At 44.3% G+C, this 22,681-nt stretch overlaps 1 protein-coding gene across 1 annotated transcript in view; it reads right to left on the reverse strand.

Annotated features, from left to right (window-relative positions):
- Positions 1-2,739: 2,739 nt before the first annotated feature.
- Pafah2 (platelet activating factor acetylhydrolase 2) overlaps positions 2,740-22,681 on the reverse strand; it is a 53,980-nt gene continuing 34,038 nt past the window's right edge. The window contains exons 10-11 of the mRNA XM_004657494.2: positions 19,355-19,509; positions 2,740-3,021 (exon numbers count right to left, since the gene is read on the reverse strand). Of these exons, the coding sequence (XP_004657551.1) occupies positions 2,927-3,021; positions 19,355-19,509 (250 nt within the window). The 3' untranslated portion in view covers positions 2,740-2,926. The remainder of the gene's footprint in view (positions 3,022-19,354; positions 19,510-22,681) is intronic.

The following is a 22,681-nucleotide window of genomic DNA, read 5'->3' on the forward strand; positions in this document are numbered from 1 at the left end:
CTGTGCATATGGCTTTACATGGGTACTGGGAATGAAACCTGGACCAAACATCAGGTTCTGCAAGCAAGCATCTTTAACTACTGAGCCATCTCTCCAGCCTTCTACCTTACTTTTTTGACACAGGATCTCTTACTGAACCTAGAGCTCAATAATTAAGTTAGACTAGCTAGCCAGCAAGCCCCAGCAATCCACCTATCTCTGCCTTCTCAATGCTGTGATTAAAGGTGCATGCTGGGGATCTGAACTCAGGTCCTCATCTTTGCCTGAAAGAAAGCACTTTACCTGTTCAGCCTTCTCCTCAGCCCCAAGTATCAATAAATCTTTAAGTATGAAAACCTTATGAGTCATTTTCTCTGACAAAAAAAGCAATTAATATAGAAATAAGCAGAGAGCCCACATGTCTGGAAATACACATTTAATCACTCATAGCGTATAAATCCTCTCAGTTAATCATCCCGATTATTCATAACACAGACTCATTTTAGATACACAGGAACTGAGATGAGAAGGAACATAATTTGCTCAAATTTAACCAGTGCTGGAGCCAGAACTCAAAGCCAGGTATGTAACTCCAGAGTCCAGGGTGCTAATGAGATCTTCCTAGTGCATGCCATGACTCCCTGGAGTTCACAGCTCCTCCAGCTTGCTTTGCCCTTGGGTTACTTTGAATTTCCCTTTTGCAGTTGCCTCCTCTGAGGTCCCCTCCTTGGACTGAGGTAAGAAGTCTTGTATGGTGGAGATGGTATTCCACATTGGTATTCTCACACAGTTGGGAAGACTGCCTTTCCATTTAAAGACTTAAAGATTCTACACAAGGGCCACATGGTTAATGAACAAAGAAAGACAGAAGGAAGAGTTTCTTCCAGATGGCTCCCCAACGTGCTCTAGTGCAATACTGCAACATGTCATTAGACAAACGTGAGTACCAATATTCAAATTGGAAATGGAATAATAAGGCAGGTGTGGGTGGCACATACCTTTAATCCTAGCCCTTGGGAGGCAGATGTAGGAGGATCGCCATGAGTTCAAGGCCACCCTGAGAATACATAGTGAATTCCAGATCAGCCTGGGCTAGAGTGAGACCCTACCCTGAAAAAAAAAAAAAAAGAAAGAAATGAAACAATAAAAAGTGGGTCCGAGCCCGGTGTGGTGGCACACACCTTTAATCCAGCACTCGGGAGACAGAGGTAGGAGGATTGCCATGAATTTGAGGCCACCCTGAGACTCCATAGTGAAGTCCAGATCAGCCTGGGCTAGAGTGAGACCCTACCTCGAAAAACCAAAAAAAAAAGTGGGTCCGTATCTTATGTTTGGTGCGAGGACCTTAGTGCCAAAAAAACCAAACAACTAAAGCATGTATATTCAGAGCACGTTGGTTCATGGTATTTGAGGAAAGAGGCTGACCCCAAATTTCTCTAGGAGTGGCCTCTTAGAGCATAAACTGACCAGCAAGTGTCCTCTGTGGCCTGGGTAAATGACTACTTAACTCTGTTATCCTATAAACCCGGTCCAGCTTACTCGAGTTGTTTCCTGACAAAACACACTTTGGGCAAAACTCCAAAGCGACCCAGAGCATCCATGGCGCCCTCTGTGTCTGTGGTGGTTTGGACACAGAATGTCCACCATGGCCCCATGAACTTGGGGTTAAGCTATACGTACTTAGTCCCCAGCCGGTGGAGCTTTGCTAGAGGAGCTGAGGGTGGCCTTGGGATCTGATAATCCAGCACCCCTTGACGGTGCTAGCCTGCTCACTCTTGCCGCTTCCTCCAGGCTGATGTGACACCTGGCTGTCTGTTCTTGCCATGTTTCCCCTGGCATGATGAACATTCCCCTTGAAACTGAGCCAAAATGAACCCTTTCCTCCCACAGGCCACTTCTGGTCAGGTGCTTTGTCCCAGCAATGACAAGGTTACTACGACTGTGTCTTTCGTGCCTCTCCCTGTGTTACGAGACTATCACTATCTGTCTATGGGCTTGCAACTTAGTACTGACTAAGTGCCCAGCACTGTGTTTCATACACTGGGAACACTTGAAAATAAATGGGAAATCAGCGATAATCTATATTCCAAAGAGTTACCTCAAGTGCCAACCAGGTGTGGTAGGAGAAGGCTGAGGGAGGGCCAGGAAGAGAGCACCCAGCTGGCTGGCAGCCCTGAGGATTTCCCCTGGCTTCATCACTTCCACTAAAGAGGCACAACCAGCCCAAGGTGAGAAGCACACCCACCAGGCCACCTCTCCACATCCAGCCATGGCCCCCTATGTGCTCCCCAACTGTCAGGGCTCAACCACTAAAAGCCAGCTTGCTAGGGCCTGAGGGTGTAATTCAGTTGGCACAGTGCATGCCCAGCATGCAGGAAGCCCTGGCACATGTAACGCCAGCACTTGGGAATCAGAGGTAGAGGATCTGAAGTTGAAGGTCATCCTCAGGTATATGTCAAGTCTGAGGCCAGCTTGGGTCTTTAAAAGAAAGAAGTCACGGCTGGAGAGATGGCTTAGTGGTTAAGGCACCCACCTGCAATGCCTTAGGACCCATGTTCAACTCTCCACATCCCATGTGAGCCAGATGCACAAGGTGATGCATGCACAAGGTGGCACATGCGTCTGGAGTCTGACTGCAGTGGCTAGAGGCCCTGAGGTGCCAATTCTCTCTCATAAAAAAAAAAAACCAGCCTGTTGGGCTTGCCTCAAAAAATGAAATAAAATAAAATAAAATAAGTCAGCTTGCTAATTAGTCAATGATCCACGTTCCAAGGTAACTTTAAGTTCAAGACCAAGTACTTAAGTTATCCAATCAGCAGTGTGGTTACATCTTCTCAATCTGCGAAAACAGGTCATGCTGACCATCATAACCATTAACAGGTTATGAGTGCCCCTGCCCCTCCCCATAGAAACTCAGCTCAAGTGACCTGCACATGGCCAGTTGTGCCTACAGACTAGATAGATGGTGTGGGCCGCCTGGAATGAGCGAGGGTCCGATGCCTTCAATGAAGCTGTCCCACTGATCGTAGTCCTCCTTCAGGTCTAAACAGGGAAGAAACAGGAAGGTTAGGCCAATCACCGCAAGGTCCGGTCAAAGAGTGGCACCCATGGGGTCAGTAGTTGTCCTCGGGGAGAAGCGCCTGGGAAGGTGACGGGACTGGGCACAGAGGCTGTGAGGGTTCCGTAGTAATGACAGCCATGACTGCGCGTCCAGGGCCTGTGTAAGTGACTGCGTCCATGGCTCCTCAATGGCAGCAGGGACAACACAGGGCAGCACTCGCCGAAGGGGGGCTTGTTCAAGGGACTGTGCCCGGTGCTTTTTGTATAGTGTTTCGTATAACTTTCACCATAGTCTGTTTAAATTTTATTTGCTTTTATTTGGTGTGTATTATGTGTGTGCATGTCCAAGTGCGTGTGTAGACCAAAAGACAATTTCCAGTTCAGTCATCGCCTTTACGTGATTTAAGGGAGTATATTTTATCATTTTTATTTGTTTATTTAATTATTTGCAAGCAGGGAAAGACAGAAGAGAGACAGAGAGACCAGGAATGCCAGGGCCTCCAGCCGCTGCAAACAAACCCCAGATGAATGTGCTATCTTGTATATCTGGCTTTACATGGGTCCTGGGGAATTGAATTTGGGTTGTTAGACTTTGCAAGCCAAGTGCTTTAACTGCTGAGCCATCTCTCTGGCCCCTATCAATTTTTTTTTTTAAGATTATTGAAATTTCCTTTTTTTAAAATGTATTTATTTAAGAGAAAGAATGTGTAGGAGAATTGGGCAAAGAGAAAATAAATATCCTTCTGAGTATGGTTATGGATGACTAGAGAGGAAGCTAAGGGCAAAAGAGTTATCCTTCTGCCCTCCCTCCATTTTTCCCTTGCTTTCCTCAAGCTGGGTATCAAACCCATCAAACGCAGGGCCCTGTGCATGTTAGGCAAGCAGTCTACCAATGAGCCACATTCCCAGTCCCAGGAGTTTTTGTTTGTTTTCAAGGTTAGGGAATCTTCATCAGCCAGTGAAGTGGGGGAAATACGATCTGATCAGAGGAGGATCCATCATCTCTCAGACACAGGAGAGAAGACAGAAGCTGGGGTGTGCGCGCAGGGGTGGCCTGAAGCAGGTGGCTGAGGAGGGGCCTCTGGGAAAGGGAGGGGCTGAGCCTATGAAGACAGTGCCACACAGGGAGGCAGAGGAAGCATTGCGGCTTCCATTTTCAGCACAGTGGGAGGAAGTTAACTTAGCTGAGAGACAAGCTGAGGGAAGAGGTGCTGGACGTTTGAGGAGGAAGGGGAAAGTGTGAAGCTGACTTCCAGGAGAATGAGAGAAAGTATGAGGAGGTAGGAGGCAGAGACAGGAGCCGGGAGCAGTTAAATAGGAAGGAAGTGGTGACTTTACTGAAAGGCAACATCCTGAATTAGCAGGAAAGGAGGTGTGCTGCACTCCCAAAGGTGTTTTTTTTTTTTTTTTTTTTGAGGGGGGGTGTTTTGTTTTGTTTTTCAAGGTAGGGTCTCACTCTAGCCCAGGCTGACCTGGAAGTCACTATTGTAGTCTCAGGGTGGCCTTGAACTCAGAGATCCTCCTACCTCTGCCTCCCTAGTGCTGGGATTAAAGGTGTGCACCACCACTCCAGCCCAGCTATCTCAAAGGTGTTTTTTAGGAGTGAGAGGGGCAGCTGAGCCACCTATGGTCCATTTTAGTTTCCCATGTGACATCACACTATGTGGCCACCAAAAAGCTTTTCTTTCTTTGTAAAGCCAGTCAGTCTAGGCACACAGCCAGTTTTCGGACTCTGCTTTCTCCCTTATCACCTGGGTCACTGAAAGAGCCTCCATCCGAGCTGAGGACTCTGCCTCTCAACTTGCACTTTGGGGGGGGGGGGGCGGTTTCGAGGTAGTCTCTCTCTAGGCCAGGTTGACCTGGAATGCACTATGATGTCTCAGGGTGGCCTCAAACTCACAGTGATCCTCTTACCTCTGCCTCCTGAGTGCTGGGATTAAAGGCGTGTGCCACCACGCCCGGCTCAACTTGCACCTTACCCATCTTCTGCAGGTAGCCAGACTGAGCCCAAGTCTAATCGTGACATCTGGCTTTGACATCTGGCTTTACGTGGGTACTGTACCCAGGCTATCAGGTTTTGCCAGCAAGCCCCTTTACCCACTGAGCCATCCCTCAGCCCCTACCTTTGCCTTTCAACAGCTCACTGTCCTGAGCTCCAGGTGCACAGAACATTTTCTCCAAATTGACCAGGTCCTGGCAAGCTTAGTGACTTCTGTCAAAAAGACCCTTGTTGTCCCTTTCCTACCTGGGACCTCTCTGCATCTGTCAAGATCAAAGGCAGCAAGGCCTTGTCCAGGAAGCCCCCATTCTGAAAAGCTGTCCTCATGCCTGCTGTGGGCCTGGCTTCTGGGTCTCCCTAGACTTCATGCCCACGACGATCGTGTACGTACTGCCGCGTGTCACTACAGCCCAACAAGCCATGAAGTGTGAAGGCTTTGGAATTAGACAACCGAGCTTGGCTTTGCCACTTACTAACCAGAGAGTCTTGAACAAACTACTGAAATTTTCAGAGATAGGAGTCTCATATGGCCTTGAACTACTGGGCTGGAGTGATCCTTCTGCCTCCACCTCACCAGTAGCTGAGACTGTGGGTGTGATTCATCACACCTGGCTAAATGACTGACATTTTCCAGGCATCATATCTTCATCTGTAAAATGGAGTTAATAAATCAAAATACTGGGGCTGGAGAAGAAGCTCAGCAGTTAAAGGTGTTTGCTTTCAAAGCCTGAGTTCAATTCCCCAGTACCCACATGAAGTCAGATGCTCAAAGCAGCACATGTATCTGGAGTTCATTTGTAGCAACAAGAGCACCTGGCACACTCATTTTCTCTCTCTTTTAAAAAATATTTTATTTTTATTGATTTATTTGAGAGAGAGAGAGACAGAGAAAGAGGCAGGTAGAAAGAGAGAGAATCCTTTTTTTTTCTTTTGAAGTAGGGTCTTACTTTACTTTAGCCCAGGTTGCCCTGGAAGTCACTCTATAGTTCCAGACTGGCCTCAAACTCAGCGGTCCTCCTACCTCTGCCTCCCAAGTGCTAGGATTAAAGGTATGTACCACCATGCCTGACTTTTCTTTCTTTCAAAGAAATAAATAAAAAATATCCATTGGGAGCCAGGTGTGGTGGAGCGCACCTTTAATCCCAGCACTTGGGAAGCAGAGGTAGAAGGATCACCATGAGTTCGAGGCCACCTTGAGACTCCATAGTGAATTCCAGGTCAGCCTGAGCTAGAGTGAGACCCTACCTCAGAAAAAAAAAATAAATACCCATTGGAAAGAGCTGTCGTCAGAATGACATGTAGTATATTAATGCATCCACAGTGCTGAGCAGAATAAATACTGCTCACATCAATTACCTGACATAAACACTGTGGGTCCTCGGCCATCTTGTACAGTCTGCCCCTAGCTCCTCTCGCCATGACTGCCTCTCACGAGCAGCTCAACAGGTTCTGCTATTAAGGGGAGGGATAGTCATGCTACGGTGGGCTTGCCTGTCATCTTTTTAAAAAATTTTTATTTTTATTTTTAATTTATTTGAGAGAGAGAGAGAGAATGAGAAGGTGCACCAAAGGCCTCCAGCCACTGCACATGAACTCCAGATACATGCGCCACCTTGTGCAACTGGCTTGTGTCCCTCTTTCCTCCGCCTCCTAAGTGCTGGGATTAAAGGTGTGAGCCACCACGCCTGCCAAGTTCACCCTTGAGAACTTAGCCACCCACTTATTTTTGAAAAAGCCAATTTCTCACAGTGTCTTAAGGGAGCACCTTGCAGGGAAGTAGGAAGGCTTTCACGCTGGGAGGGACAGACTTGTAGGAAGTAGCACAGAAAATGTCCTTTGAATCACCCTGGGCAGAAAGCAGCTCAAGGGAACAGCAGCTGTGCGCTGAGCAGCTGGGCTTGTGCGTGACATCACAGCGTGTGTAAGTCACAGAGTCAGTGTGGTGCAATTTGGAAATTTCGTAAATGCCTTTCCTGGAAAAATATGGTATCATCTCTTCACCAATACTAAGAGATCATGCGGGAAAAAAAGTTGTCAAAGCACTGAGGAAAAGTGACAGATGAGTGCTGAGCACAAAATGAGACATTTCAATCATTCTCTAGAAGGGGACCATTGAGGAAGAAGAGGCACAAAGAATGAAAGAGCCAAAGGATGGGAAGAGTGCTTTGGAACAGTCTTCCAGACACGAGGTGGTGGTTGTACTCATGACCTCACAGGGGCTGTCACTAGAATGGTACAAGAGGCACATAATATTGCCCCCATTAATATGTTGTTATGGATGATGAACAAGGGCAAAAAAAGGACATCAAAATAGAGAATAGAGGGGGGACTAGTAGGAAAGCAGTGGGGGCTGGGTGAAGGAGGAATGAATGAGAGGGGGCAAAGGGTGGTGGGAAGGGATTGTGATCAGGATACATTGCGTATATGTATGGAGGTTTTAAATAAATTACAGCTGGTTGTAGTGGCACAAACCCATAAGAAACTGCTGAAGAGGGACTGGAGATTTGGCTTAGCAGTTAAGGCACTTGCCTGCAAAGCCTCAGGACACATGTTCAATCTCTCTCCAGATCCCACATTAGCCAGATGCACAGAGGTGAGGCAAGTGCAAGCTTGCACACGCACACTAGGTGGCACAAGCTTCTGGAGTTCAATATCAGTAGCTGAGGCCCTGGAATGCCAATTTTCTCTGTGTCTTTAGTTCTCTCTTTTAAAAAAATCTGCAGAAGAGATAGAGTCAGGAGATTCAGGAGTTTGGGGCTAGCCTAGGCTATACATTTTGGGTCTCAATAAATTACCCAGGATGAGTGTGTTGGCACTTTAGAAACTGAGGTAGGAGACTGGCCATGCATTTGAGGCTAGCACGGGCTACAGAGTGAGTTCCAGGTCAGCCTTGGCTAAAATGAGACTCTGCTTTAAAGAAAAAAGGGGGTGCTGGAGAAATGGCTTAGCGGTTAAGGCCCTTGCCGGCAAAACCAAATGACTCAGGTTCAATTCCCCAGTACCCACATAAAGCCAGATGCACAAGATGATGCATGCATCTGAAGTTTGTTTGCAGTCGCTAGGAGGCCCTGGTGTACCCATTCTTTCTCTCTCTTTCTTTTTCTCTACCTGTCTCTCTCCCCCTCTCTCAAATAAATATACAATTATTTAAGGCCACTGGGCATGGTAATGTACACTTTTTATCCCAGCTTGGGAGGCAGAGGTATGATTGCCGTGAGTTCAAGGCCACCCTAAGACTACAAGTAAATTCCAAGTCGGCCTGCATGCAAAGGAAGGGACAATGCATGGTTGCCCAAAGAACCGAACAGGGAGCAGCTTCAGGCCTCATGGACACTTAGCTTAATGACAAGAGGACATCAGAGCTGGCTGCATATCTCAAGGGCAGCATGTGTCACTGGAGGCTTCTCTAGTCAACTCTTGAGGTGATAGCCAGGGCAACTATATTCATGTGTGGTGGTTGTGTGGGAGTGTGAAAAGGCATCAGTAGGTTAGAGTTAGGTCAAATCTTAGCAATCCAGACCAGCCTGGTCCCCTCCTGAAGGAAGTGGCCTGAACCTAGCACTTGCAAAGGGTCAGGCTCACAAAGGCAATGGCACCCTCCCACCATGCTATGTGTTTCAAAGGGGTGTGGATCAGGGAAGCTCCAGGCCTAGCTTGGCCAGTGGTCACCAATGTGCTTCGGCAAGCTGATACAATCAAGTCTCTCTCTTGGGAATCTGGTCTAAGGAAGAGTAATAATCACAGAAATCTATTGGTGAGCAGAAAAAGTTAGATGGGAAGGGCATAACCCACAAGGTAGAGAGAAGTGTCAGGAGGTTCAAGGCAAGTGACATTCTGAAGAAGCACAAACTGAATAAATGCTATCAAGAGGCAAGAAAAATACCACAGAGGGAGAGAGGCTGACTGGGACACAGAAAAACAGATGTCACAAGAGGAAGAGAGAGACTGAGCCCAGGAGATAGATGGGAAAAGAAGTCAATTCTGCAGATGGCCATGGCTCCTGTATCAACTGCCAACTGGGTCCAGGTACACCCTGACGGGGAAGAAGGGTCCAGGTATACCGTCAAAGGTCAGGAAGGGTCTGGGTACACCCTCACAGGTAAGAAAGGGTCCAGGTACACCCTCACAGGTAAAGAAAGGTTCAGGTACACTCTCACAGGTCAAGAAGGGTCTGGGTACACTCTCACATATAAGGAAGGGTCTGGGTACACCTTCACAGGTCAGGAAGGGTCCAGGTATACCCTCACAGGCCAAGAAGGGTCCAGGTACACCTTCACAGGTAAGGAAAGGTTCAGGTACAGTCTCACAGGTCAAGAAGGGTCTGGGTACACTCTCACAGGTAAGGAAGGGTCCGGGTACACCCTCATAGGTCAGGAAGGGTCCAGGTATACCTTCACAGGTCAAGAAGGGTCCGGGTACACCTTCACAGATCAAGAAGGGTCCAGGTACACCCTGACAGGTAAGGAAGGGTCCAGGTACACCCTCACAGATAAAAGTCCCTTTTCTTCTTAAGATAAACTACTGAACTTCTAGGGATTTTTTAATTTAAAATTTTTTTTTTTTAAATTTTGGAGAGTGAGAGAATTGGCACACCAGGGCCTTAGCCACTGAAATTGAACAACAGATGCTTGAGCCACCTAGTGGGCATGTGCAATCTTGTGCTTGCCTCACCTTTGTGCATTTGGCTTATGTGGGATCTGGAGAATTGAACATGGGTTCTTAGACTTCTCAGAAAAGTGCCTTAACTGCTAAGCCATCTTTGCAGCAACTTCTAGGTTTTAAAACCAAAGAAACTTAACTAGAATATTAACTTTTGGGTCTAGGATGTTGGCAGAATGCTTACCTGGCATGTGCAAAGCCCTGAGTTCGATGTCCAGCTTGGCATAAACCAGGCATGGAAAGCATCCCATCACTTGGGAGGTAGAGGCAGGAGGCACAGAAGCTTAAGGTTATCCTAAATTACATAGCGAGTTCCAGGCCAGCCTAAGGTACATAAGACCCCGTCTTAAAAAAAATGCTGTGAGGGCTGGAGAGATGGCTTAGCGGTTAAGCACTTGCCTGTGAAGCCTCAGGACCCCGGTTCAAGGCTCGATTCCCCAGGACCCACGTTAGCCAGATACACAAGGGGGCGCATGCATCTGGACTTCGTTTGCAGTGGCTGGAGTCCCTGGCACGCCCATTCTCCCCCCCACTCTCTCTTTCTCTGCCTCTTTGTCTGTCGCTCTCAAATAAATAAATAAAAAAAAAAAATTTAAAAAAAAGTGCTGTGTGTGGTCACTCACATCTTTAATCCCAGCACTGGGGTGGCTGAGGTAGGAGTGTCACTGTGGATTCTACCCCAGTCTGGGCTACAGAATGAGACCCTAACTTGAATAAACAAAGAGTCTCAACTTGTTTCCTGTTTGTTTGTTTTTTTAAGGCAGGGTCTCTAACCCAGGTTGGCCTCACAGCAATCTTCCCACCTCAGCCTCCCAAACACTGAGATTAAAGGAGGCACCAGATCTGGCAAGAATATCAATCCTTAAAATCATCCCAATGCTCAGTGGGGAAGACAGCTTGAATGACATGAGAAGACATCGCCTCTGGGTGGAAGCTCGGCCAGGTGGACCAGGGATCCTGAAAGCCTCTGCTGTTTAGTTGGCAGTAACTTATGGCATTTGTCACAACCTTCCATGCTTGGTTTCTCTATGGCATGTCCATAAAGTTTGCCCAGTCCTCACCCTAAGCTCCTTGCAATGCAGCTGAAGGAGGGACAGGACGGCTTAGGACTGAGGCAGTAGAAAAGAAAAACAAGAGTATACCATTCATGGTGAGGATACCAAGGTTCACTGAGGTTAGATGACATGGTGGTTTGATTCAGGTGTCCCCCATAAACTTAGGTGTTCAGAATGCTAGGTTGCCAGCTGATGGAGATTTGAGAATTAACACCTGCTGGAGGCAGTGTATTGTTGGGGGCGGGCTCATGGGTGTTATAGCCAGTTTCCCCATGCCAGTGTTTGGCACACTCTCCTGTTGTTATTGTCTACCTTATGTTGGCCAGGGGGTGATAACCACCCTCTGCTTGTGCCATTGTTTTCCCCTGCCATCGTGGAGCTTCCCCTCGAGCCTGTAAGCCAAAATAAACCTCTTTTTCCAAGAAGTTGATCTTGGTTGGGTGAGTTCTACAAGCAATGTAAACCTGACTGCAACAGTAAAGTGGTAGTGAGGAGTGGGATTGCTGCTGGACACCTGACTGTGTGGCTTTGGCCTTTTGGAGCTAATTTTCAAGAGGAATGTGGAAGGATTTGAAACCTTGGCCTAAGAGACGCCTTGCAGTCCAAGTATAGCTTGATGGTATTCTGGTCAGAGTTGAAAGACCTGAATGCAGTAAGAACTATGGACTGTGAGATTTGGCTTATGAGGGTGAGAAAGAGCTTTGCTTGGACTGGGTTATCTGTTTGTGTGAAAAGCTTACTGTTATGCCTGTGTCCTGAGAAGTTGTGCAGGGTTGCTTTGTGTAGAAATGAACTGTGGTGAGCAGAGGGATATGGCACAGAAAGAAAAATCTTTGGGTGAATTGCTGCCCGTTCAGCTGCAATTGAGAGATTACAACCTTTGAAACTGGGCCAGCTGACCTGCACTGGGGCAAAAGGAAAAATGTAGAGTCTTGTGGAGGGAACTGAGTGCTCAAGAAGTGCCCTGTTCTTCAAAGTCTGCTTTATTCCCCCCTGGATTAACAAATTGACACCCTACCTGGTATTGTGGAGTATAAGAAATGCAGGAAAGAGAGGGTCATTGAGTTTGCAACATGGTCTTGTGGTTTGGAAATGGCCATGGGCAGTATGAAGCAGGTTTGCTGGATGCCTGCATGGAGACCCCATGGGGCCATGAGGATGAACCATGGATTGCAGTGGAGACCCAGTGGAGATACTGGGACTACAAGGTGGCTGCCAAGGAAAGCTGACTGCCCCATTGAAGTTTTCCAGGACTGTGAGTAGCCTAGCTAGAGGGGCAGAATTGGAATGTCAGAGTCTTATTGCTGGTTAGAATTATCAGACTTGGAGATTTGCCATTGACTAAAGTTGTTGGACTTGGAGCTACAGTTTGATGTTTGACCTGTTGAAATCTTATATTGGTTGAATATTCCTTTACTATGCCCAATGCCATCTTTTGCAATGTGAATGTTTATTCTGTGCCATTATGAGTTTTTGGGGGACATTTTTGGTATTACGGCTCAGTTAAAAGACCTTGGGCTATGAGGATGCTTGAACATCATTGGGACTGATAAAAACTATGGGACTTTTAAAGTTGGACTGAATGCATTGTATTTTACATCATGTATGGATATCAGTTTATGGGGGCCAGGGGCAGAATGTGGAGGTTTGATTCAGGTGTCCCCCATAAACTTAGGTGTTCTGAATGCTAGATTCTCAGCTGATGGAGATTTGGGAATTAACACCTCCTGGAGGCAGTGTATTGTTGGGGGTGGGCTTATGGGTCTTATAGCCAGTTTCCCCATGCCAGTGGTTGGCACACTGTCCTGTTACTATTGTCCACCTTATGTGGGCCAGGGGTGATGTCCACCCTCTGCTCATGCCATCGTTTTCCCCTGCCATTGGTGGAGCTTCCCCTCGAGCCTGTAAGCCAAAATAAACCTCTTTTTCCCACAAGCTGCTCTTGGTGGGGTGACTTCTGCCAGCATTGTGAACCTGACTGCAACAGATGACTAGACCAAGCTTAAGATTGCCAAGCTGACTTCCGGTTAAGATGGCGGCGTAGGTACCATGCCAAAGCAGCCTAGGGGGGGAAAAAGACCAAAAAAACTCAGCAAAATACACACTTTTACTAAAAAAGTGAGGTGTATAGGAAATTGAAGCGGCAGCAGAGAAGTAGAAGAGTTCCAGAGCATCCAGAGCCTGCACAGGCGGGAAAAGCGGCTCCGGCAGCTCGGCCAACGGCGCACCAGAAAGCCGCCAGGCTCGGCTCGAGCCGCAGGAAAAGCCAGGTGCGGGATTTTCCCCTCACACCGCGCTCTCCGCAACTCGGGAAACGTGAGGGGAGAGCGGCAGCGAGCAGTGGAGGAGAAGACCGCGAGGTAGAAGAACACGTGGAACAGCGAGACAACCAGAGCAGCCGCGGCTCCCTCCCCTCCCCCACCACCTGAGCCCAGCTCCAGCGAACACAGCAGCGGCCCGGGACCCGGCCGCGCCAACTTGGGCTGACAACAGGACCCAAGCAGGAGCAGAGTTCGGCAGCAACATCAGCGGCTCCAGCACCGGTACCAGCGGCCCCAGCAGCAGCAGACCCAGGAGCGGCAGCAGTGGCAGATCCCGCAGCAGCAGCTTCAGGGGGAGCAGTGGCAGTGGACACAGCAGCAGCAGCTTCAGCAGCAGTGGTGGCTCCAGCAGTGGCAGCTACAGCAGCAGCAGAGGCGGCAGCAGCGGCTCAGTTTGCCCCGTAGGAAAAGCAAGTGCCCAGCTCCAGAAATCAGAACAGCAGCCCGACGACCCAGGCAGCAACTTGACTGAGACCAAAATCACCCAAGGTAACTGGGATTGCACCAGGGAAGGGTCTCACTTGGTCACAAGCTGACTTGGATCCCTCAACAGACCAGAAATCTAAACCTCTTTGTTGATAGAGAATCTGGTCATTATAATAACTACTCTTGCATACATACTCGGGGCTGTTTTTGATTGAATGTGTACAGTGTTTAGTTAAATTTTAGAATCTACCTGTATTTTATTCCACTCAGCCTGCTTGAATACTCCTATAGCAGGGAAACTCAACCCCTAAGAACATCTTTGTAGATACTCTGAGAGTCTTAAGAGCCACACCTAACACCTTAAGGTCCTACCCTGAAAATATATTACATCAAATCAATTGATACAGCTAAGAATACACAGCTAGCTAGAAAATCCAAGCATTAACTTAATCCAAGATGCAAAAATATATACATTATAACACAAGAAACACTAAAAAGCAAGACGATATAAATCCACCTAAAAGTATTAATGCATCAGAAATGTCCTCCAGTGAGAAAGAGTTAGAGGAAATGCCTGAGAAAGAGTTCAAAAGAATAATTATAAATATGTTCAAAGAGGTCAAAGAACACATGAAAACAATCAAAGAAGAAATCAAAGAGGAAATCAAAGGAATCAAAGAAGAGGCAGGACACCAATTTAATGAAATAAAGAAGGCAATACAAGACATAAATAGGGAAATAGAAATAATAAAGAAAACCAGTCAGAATTACTAGCAATGAAGAACACAGTTAATGAAATAAAAAACTCTGTAGAAAATCTCACCAGTAGGATGGATGAGGGAGAGGACAGAATATCTAAGCTAGAAGACCAGGTGGCAGACCTAATGCAGTCCAACAAAGAGAAAGACAAACTTATAGAAAAGTATGAGTGGGAATTTCAAGATATTCGGGACACTACGAAAAGATCCAATATAAGAATTCAGGGCATAGTAGAAGGAGAAGAACTCCACTCCAGAGGCATAGTAGGCATCTTCAACAAAATCATAGAGGAAAATTTCCCCCAAATTGGGAAAGAGGTGCCAATACAGATACAGGAAGCCTTTAGAACCCCAGCCAGACAAAACCCAGAAAGAACCTCTCCTCGCCATATTATAATCAAACTTCCAAACACACACACCAAAGAAAAAATATTGAAAGCAGTTAGAGAGAAAAATCAAGTTACCTACAAAAGCAAGCCCATCAGGATTACAGCACATTATTAAACACAAACTTTTAAAGCCAGAAGGGCTTGGAGTGATATATTCCAAGTTCTGAAAGATAACAACTGTCAACCAAGGTTACTTTATCCTGCAAAGTTATCCATTCAAATAGATGGAGAAATAAAGACATTCCATGACAAAAGCAGGTTAAAGGAGTATTTGAAGACAAAACCAGCTCTACAGAAAATACTTGATAGAATCCTCCATGCTGAACAAAAGGAAAAGCACACATATAAGGAACCTAGAAAAAACAAGCTATACTCAAATACCAGTTAACAGAAGAGAGCACAGGTAGAACCAGAAACACACACACACACACAAATGGCAAACATAAATACACACCTTTCAATAATATCTCTTAATAACAACGGTCTCAATGCCCCAACGAAAAGACATAGATTTGCAGACTGGGTTAAAAAACAGGATCCTACAATTTGTTGTCTCCAAGAAACTCACCTTTCTACAAAGGATAGACATTATCTTAGGGTGAAAGGTTGGAAGACGGTGTTTCAAGCAAATGGGCCTAGAAAACAAGCAGGGGTTGCTATCCTAATATCAGACAGGGTAGACTTTAGTCCGACGTTAGTCAAGAAAGATAAGGAAGGTCACTTTATATTGATTAAGGGCACACTCCAACAGGAGGACATTACAATCCTAAACATATATGCACCTAACATGGGAACTCCCAAATTCGTCAAACAAACACTATTAGAACTAAGGTCACAGATAACACCAAACACAGTGGTGGTGGGTGACTTTAACACCCCACTCTCATCAATTGACAGGTCATCCAGGGAAAGAATAAACAGAGAAGCATCTGGACTAAATGAGGTCATAGAAGGAATGGACCTAACAGATATATACAGGACATTTCATCCAAAGGCTGCAGAATATACATTCTTTCAGCAGCACATGGAACATTCTCTAAAATAGACCATATATTAGGACACAAAGCAAATCTTAACAAATTCAGGAAAATTAAAATAATTCCTTGCATTCTATCTGACCACAATGGAATTAAAACTACAAATCAGTAGCAAGAAAGGCTATAGAGCATACACAAAATCATGGAAACTAAACAATACACTACTAAATGATGAGTGGGTCAATGAAGAAATCAAAAAGGAAATCAAAAAATTTATAGAGTCAAATGATAATGAGAACATAACATACCAAAATCTCTGGGACACAATGAAGGCAGTTCTAAGAGGTAAATTTATAGCCTTAAGTGCCTATATTAAGAAATTAGAAAGGTCGCAAGTAAACGACCTAATGCTTCACCTTAAAGCCTTGGAAAAAGAAGAACAAGGCAAACCAAAAATCAGTAGATGGGACGAAATAATAAAGATTAGGGCAGAAATTAATGAAATAGAAACAAAAAGAACAATCCAAAGAATTAATGAAACAAAGAGTTGGTTCTTTGAAAGGATAAACAAGATTGATAAACCCTTAGCAAATCTGACCAAAAGAAAGAGAGAAGAGACACAAACTAATAAAATCAGAGATGAACAAGGTAACATCACAACAGATTCCAGAGAAATTCAAAAAATCATAGGGACATACTATAAAAGCATATACTCCACAAAGTATGAAAATCTGAAAGAAATGGATGATTTCCTTGATCTATATGACCTACCTAAATTAAATCAAAATGAGATTAATCACTTAAATAGACCTATAACAAACATGGAGATCCAAACAGTTATCAATAATCTCCCAACTAATAAAAGCCCAGGCCCGGATGGATTCACTGCTGAATTTTACCAGACTTTTAAGGAAGAGCTAACACCATTGCTTCTTAAGCTTTTCCAGGAAATAGAAAAAGAAGGAATTCTACCAAACTCCTTCTATGAGGCCAGCATCACCCTGATACCAAAACCAGGCAAAGATAGAACAAAAAAAGAAAATTACAGACCAATCTCCCTCATGAACATAGATGCAAAAATTCTCAACAAAATATTGGCAAACAGAATACAAGAGTATATCAAAAAGATCATTCACCCTGACCAAGTAGGCTTTATCCCAGAGATGTAGGGATGGTTCAACATACGCAAATCTATAAATGTAATACATTACATAAACGGGTTGAAGGACAAAAATCACATGATCATCTCATTAGATGCAGAGAAAGCATTTGACAAAATCCAACATCCCTTCATGATAAAAGTCCTACAGAGACTGGGAATAGAAGGAACATATCTCAATATAATAAAGGCTATTTATGACAAGCCTACAGCCAACATATTACTAAATGGGGAAAAACTGGAAGCTTTTCCACTAAAATCAGGAACAAGACAAGGGTGTCCACTGTCCCCACTTTTATTTAATATAGTTTTGGAAGTCTTAGCCATAGCAATAAGGCAAGAGACACACATAAAAGGGATACAAATTGGAAAGGAAGAAATCAAGTTATCATTATTTGCAGATGACATGATTCTATACATAAAGGACCCTAAAGACTCTACTAGCAAGCTGTTAGAGCTGATCAAAACCTACAGCAATGTAGCAGGATACAAAATAAATACACAGAAATCAGTAGCCTTCATATATGCTACCAACAAACACACAGAGGATGAAATCAGAGAATCACTCCCATTCACAATTGCATCAAAAAAAATAAAATACCTTGGAATAAACCTAACCAAGGAAGTAAAGAATCTATACAATGAGAACTTTAAAACACTCAAGCGAGAAATTGCAGAAGACACTAGAAAGTGGAGAAACATCCCTTGTTCCTGGATTGGAAGAATCAATATCATGAAAATGGCAATCTTACCTAAAGCAATCTACACATGTAATGCAATCCCTATCAAAATTCCAAAGGCTTTCTTCATGGAAATAGAAAAAACAATCCAAAAATTCATTTGGAATCACAAAAAAACCTCGAATATCTAAAATAATACTGAGCAACAAAAAAGAGGCTGGTGGTATCACCATACTTGATTTTAACCTATACTACAGAGCCATAGTAACAAAAACAGCATGGTACTGGCACAAAAACAGACATGTAGATCAGTGGAACAGAATAGAGGACCCAGATGTAAGCCCAAGTAGCTATAGCCACCTGATATTCGATAAAAATGCCAAAAATACTCATTGGAGAAGAGACAGCCTCTTCAGCAAATGGTGTTTTGAAAACTGGATATATATCTGCAGAAGGATGAAAATAGATTCTTCTCTCTTGCCATGCACAAGAATTAAGTCCAAATGGATTAAAGACCTTAACATCAGACTGGAAACTTTGAAACTGCTAGAGGAAAAAGTAGGGGAAACCCTTCAACATATTGGTCTTGGCAAAGACTTTCTGAATACAACCCCAATTGCTCAGGCAATAAAACCACAGATTAACCACTGGGACCTAATGAAATTACAAAGATTTTGCACCGCAAAGGACACAGTGAAAAAAGCAAAGAGGCAACCTACAGAATGGGAAAAAATCTTTGCCAGCTATATATCTGATAGAGGATTAATATCTAGGATATACAAAGAACTCAAAAAGTTAAATAATAAGGAATCAAACAAGCCAATCAAAAAATGGGCTATGGAGCTAAATAGAGAGTTCTCAAAGGAAGAAATACGAATGGCATATAAGCATCTAAAAAAATGTTCTGTGTCACTAGTCATCAGGGAAATGCAGATTAAAACTACATTGAGATTCCATCTCACTCCTGTCAGATTGGCCACCATCATGAAAACAAATGATCATAAATGTTGGCGGAGATGTGGAAAAAAAGGAACCCTTCTGCACTGCTGGTGGGAATGCAATCTGGTCCAGCCATTGTGGAAAACAGTGTGGAGGTTCCTAAAACAGCTAGAGATTGATCTACCATATGACCCAGCTATAGCACTCCTAGGCATATATCCAAAGGACTCATCTCATTTCCTTAGAAGTACATGCTCAACCATGTTTATCGCTGCTCAATTTATAATAGCTGGGAAATGGAACCAGCCTAGATGTCCCTCAACAGATGAGTGGATAATGAAGATGTGGCACATTTATACAATGGAGTTCTACTCAGCGGTAAAGAAAAATGAAGTTATGAAATTTGCAGAAAAATGGATGGACCTGGAAAGTATTATACTAAGTGAAGTAACCCAGGCCCAGAAAGCCAAGCGCCACATGTTCTCTCTCATATGTGGATCCTAGCTACAGATGACTGGGCTTCTGCGTGAGAATGAAAATACTTAGTAGCAGAGGCCAGTAAGTTGAAAAGGAGACATAAAGGGTGGAGAAAGGAAGGGAGGAGGATACTTAATAGGTTGATATTGTATATATGTAATTACAATGATTGTAATGGGGAGGTAATATGATGGAGAATGGAATTTCAAATGGGAAAGTGTGTGGGGGGGGGGAGGGAATTACCATGGGATATATTTTATAATCATGGAAAATGTTAATAAAAATTAAAAAAAAAAAAGATTGCCAAGCTTTCAGATAATTTTTTTTTCTCTATATTTCTATATTAACTCTCCTTCAGTCAGGTTTTCCATTTGCCAGAAATCTCCCAGGTCCCAGTCATGCCAGGACACACCACTGCTACAGGGAAGCACAGGGGACCCCACACATGCTCTACAAGCCCCCAACAGTCTCCTTACCAAGGTGCTTCTGCAGGAAGGCCAACATGCCCTGTACCATAATCTTCTGACCTTCATAGGGGTCCAAGGTTCCACGATTGAAAGAGGAAAAGAATTTACCAACCAAGTGACCGGTCACAAAAGCAAAGTCAGTCTGACTCCGATGAACAGAACCCCTGGGAGAAAAGAGAAACAACTGACAGGAGTCTGGTGACCAAGCCTGCGCATGCAGCAGGCACCTATTGTATGCAAGGTGCTTTCCAGGCATATGGAGTTTCCCATGACAGAATCTGAGGAGAAAATGGTCTGCCTACAGTCATACATGTGAAAGGACATGGAGCCAGGATTTGAACCCAGCTGTGTCTGGCTTTAAAGCTGGCTTAGACCCTGAATCACAATGTCTGACCATACAGGGAAAAGGCAGAATATATTAGCTGAGGGCTGAAGGAAGGCAGTGAAGTTCCCAGCATCTGCCATTCCTGTTATTGCTATCTGTTATGCTGTGGTTTTTAAATATATATATGCTATATGTATAATTTATTATTTTAATACATAATTCAAACAATGAAACAGTGAAAACAAGTATGTAATTCCTGAAAGTGAAGACAAAGACCATTAAAAATTAAGTCTAGAGGCAGGAGAGAGGGATCAGCAGTTGAGTTTGTCTACAAAACCCAACAACCTGGGTTCAATTCCTCAGTACCCACATAGACCCATATGCACAAAGTGGCCCATGCATCCAGAGCTTGTTAGCCGTGGCTGCAGGCTCTCATGTGCCCATTTTCTCTGTCTTTCTATCTCTTTCTCTCTGTTTGCAAATAAATAAATAAAATATTTTAAAAAGAAAAGAGTTAAATCTTACAATGGGAAATGGCTTGTGGTAGAAGGTGACTGATTGTTCAAAACTAAATAAATAAACCATCATAGTTATCCATTGCAGGAAAAAATTCAGGTGAAGTTGAGATTATACTGTAATAGTAAAATGTATGCTGTGGCTTTTATCCAGTGATGTCCAAACATTCACAAAACATGGTTACCTCACTGTCAGAACTGTGCCACAGAGTAAATGGAGAAAACACTTGCTTTATTTAAATAATCAGAACAGGGCTGGAGAAATGGCTTAGCAGTTAAGGCACTTGTCTGCAAAATGTAAGGACCCACGTAAGCCAGATGCACAAAGTGGTGCATGCTTCTGGAGTTCATTTGCAGTGGCTGGAGGTCTCTCTCATATATATATATATGCACACACACACACACACATATAACAATATTTACGATATATATGATATATACATACATATATGATATATATATCATAAATAAATAATAAAGTTTTTTAAAAAGCCAAGTGTGATACACACTTTTAATCTCAGCACTCGGGAAGCAGAGGCAGAAGAACTGCTATGAGTTCAAGGCCACGCTGAGACTACATAGTGAATTCCAAGTCAGCCTGGGCTAGAACAAGACCCTACCTCCAAAAATTTTTTTTATATTTAAATAATCATGAGCTGGAGAGATGGCTTAGTGGTTAAGGTGCTTGCCTGCAAAGCCAAAGAACTCAGGTTCAATTTCCCAGGACCACATAAGCCAGATGCACAAGATGCTCATGTGTCTGGAATTCATTTGCAATGGCTGAACGTCCTGGCATGTCCATTTCCATTTGATTTCTCTATCTCTCTCAAATGAATAAATAAATAATTTTTTAAAAATTTAAATAATCAGGCTGTAATCCCAGCACTCAGGAGGCAGAGGTAAGAGGATCACCATGAGTTTGAGGACATCCTGAGACTACATAGTGAATTCCAGGTCAGCCTGAGCTAGAGTGAGACCCTACCTCGAGGAGAAAAAAAAAAAAAAAAAAGTTAAATAATCAGAAAAGTAAGGATGTAAAAAAATGAGTTCTTTGGGGCTGCTGGAGAGATGGCTTAGCGGTTAAGCGCTTGCCTGTGAAGCCTAAGGACCCCGGTTCGAGGCTTGGTTCCCCAGGTCCCACGTTAGCCAGATGCACAAGGGGGCGCACGCGTCTGGAGTTCGTTTGCAGAGGCTGGAAGCCCTGGCACGCCCATTCTCTCTCCCTCTATCTGTCTTTCTCTCTGTGTCTGTCACTCTCTAATAAATAAATAAAAATTTTTAAAAAATGAGTTCTTTGGTTAAGTCCTTTAGCTATAAATGAATGAACTTAATAGTTAATTAATTCATGAGACTGAGGATGGAGCTCACAGCCTTGTACAAGCTAGGCAAATGCACCACTCAGCAATACCCACAGCCCTATAAATACAGTTAATTCCAAGTGAAATCATCACACGGTTTACTTTGGGCTAAATTTACTAAGCTATTGAAAGTAGTCAGATATCATGCCGAAAAACTGATTTTTTAAAAAAATGTGGGCTGGAGAGATGGCTTAGTGGTTAAGCGCTTGCCTGTGAAGCCTAAGGACCCTGGTTCGAGGTTCCATTCCCCAGGACCCACGTTAGCCAGATGCACAAGGGGGCGTACGCATCTGGAGTTCGTCTGCAGTGACTGGAGGCCCTGGAGCGCCCATTCTGTCTCTCTCTCTCTGCCTTTCTCTCTCCGCCTGTCGCTCTCAAATAAATAAATAAAAATAAACAAAATTTTAAAAAATGTATTATTTAAGCCAGGCATGGTGGTACACGCCTCTATTCCCAACATTCAGGAGGCAGAGGTAGGAGAATTGCTATGAATTTGAGGCCAGCCTGTGAGGACAGAGTGAATTCCAGGTCAGCCTGGGCTGGAGCAAGGCCCGACCTTGAAACAACAAAACCAAAATCAAAAGCCACCATTTGTGCCGTCTCAAGCCTCAGCAGGAGGCCATTTGGAGCATGAAGCTTAGTGACTTGACAGCCTACTAGTGTCAGCCTGTCATACCTCTGTCACACAGTGGGAAATGGCACAGCCCGGACTGGCCTGTTCTTCCCCGGCCCTCGCCTCCTCACTGCAGGCTCAGGGCAGAACCTGGGTCTGTATTTCAGTGTATGACTTCAAATCATGCTCCAACTTGCCAGGTGTAAGCTAATGTTGTTCAATGCATTCAATGTATATTGACTTCCATACTGGTTTGTCCAAAACCAAAGGTAGCTTTGAAAAACCATGTCTGGAAATGTTTGGAACGTTAAGCTGAGTGACCTTTTGGGGCTTTGAGTAGCAAATAACTGACTTCATAATTGCGTTAATTGTGTTGTTAAAAGTGTTTGGGAGACTTTTGTGCTTGTTATGTGGAAATAAAGTGTTCGATTTAAAACAAACAAGCAAAAAATGAAAAGAAAGAATGAGGAGAAAAGAAAAGAAGTAGGGCTGGGGACTGGGGAGATGGGTTAATGGTTAAATGAA

The sequence above is a fragment of the Jaculus jaculus genome, chromosome 5 (genome assembly GCF_020740685.1).
Source record: "Jaculus jaculus isolate mJacJac1 chromosome 5, mJacJac1.mat.Y.cur, whole genome shotgun sequence".
NCBI classification, from domain to species: Eukaryota; Metazoa; Chordata; class Mammalia; order Rodentia; family Dipodidae; genus Jaculus; species Jaculus jaculus.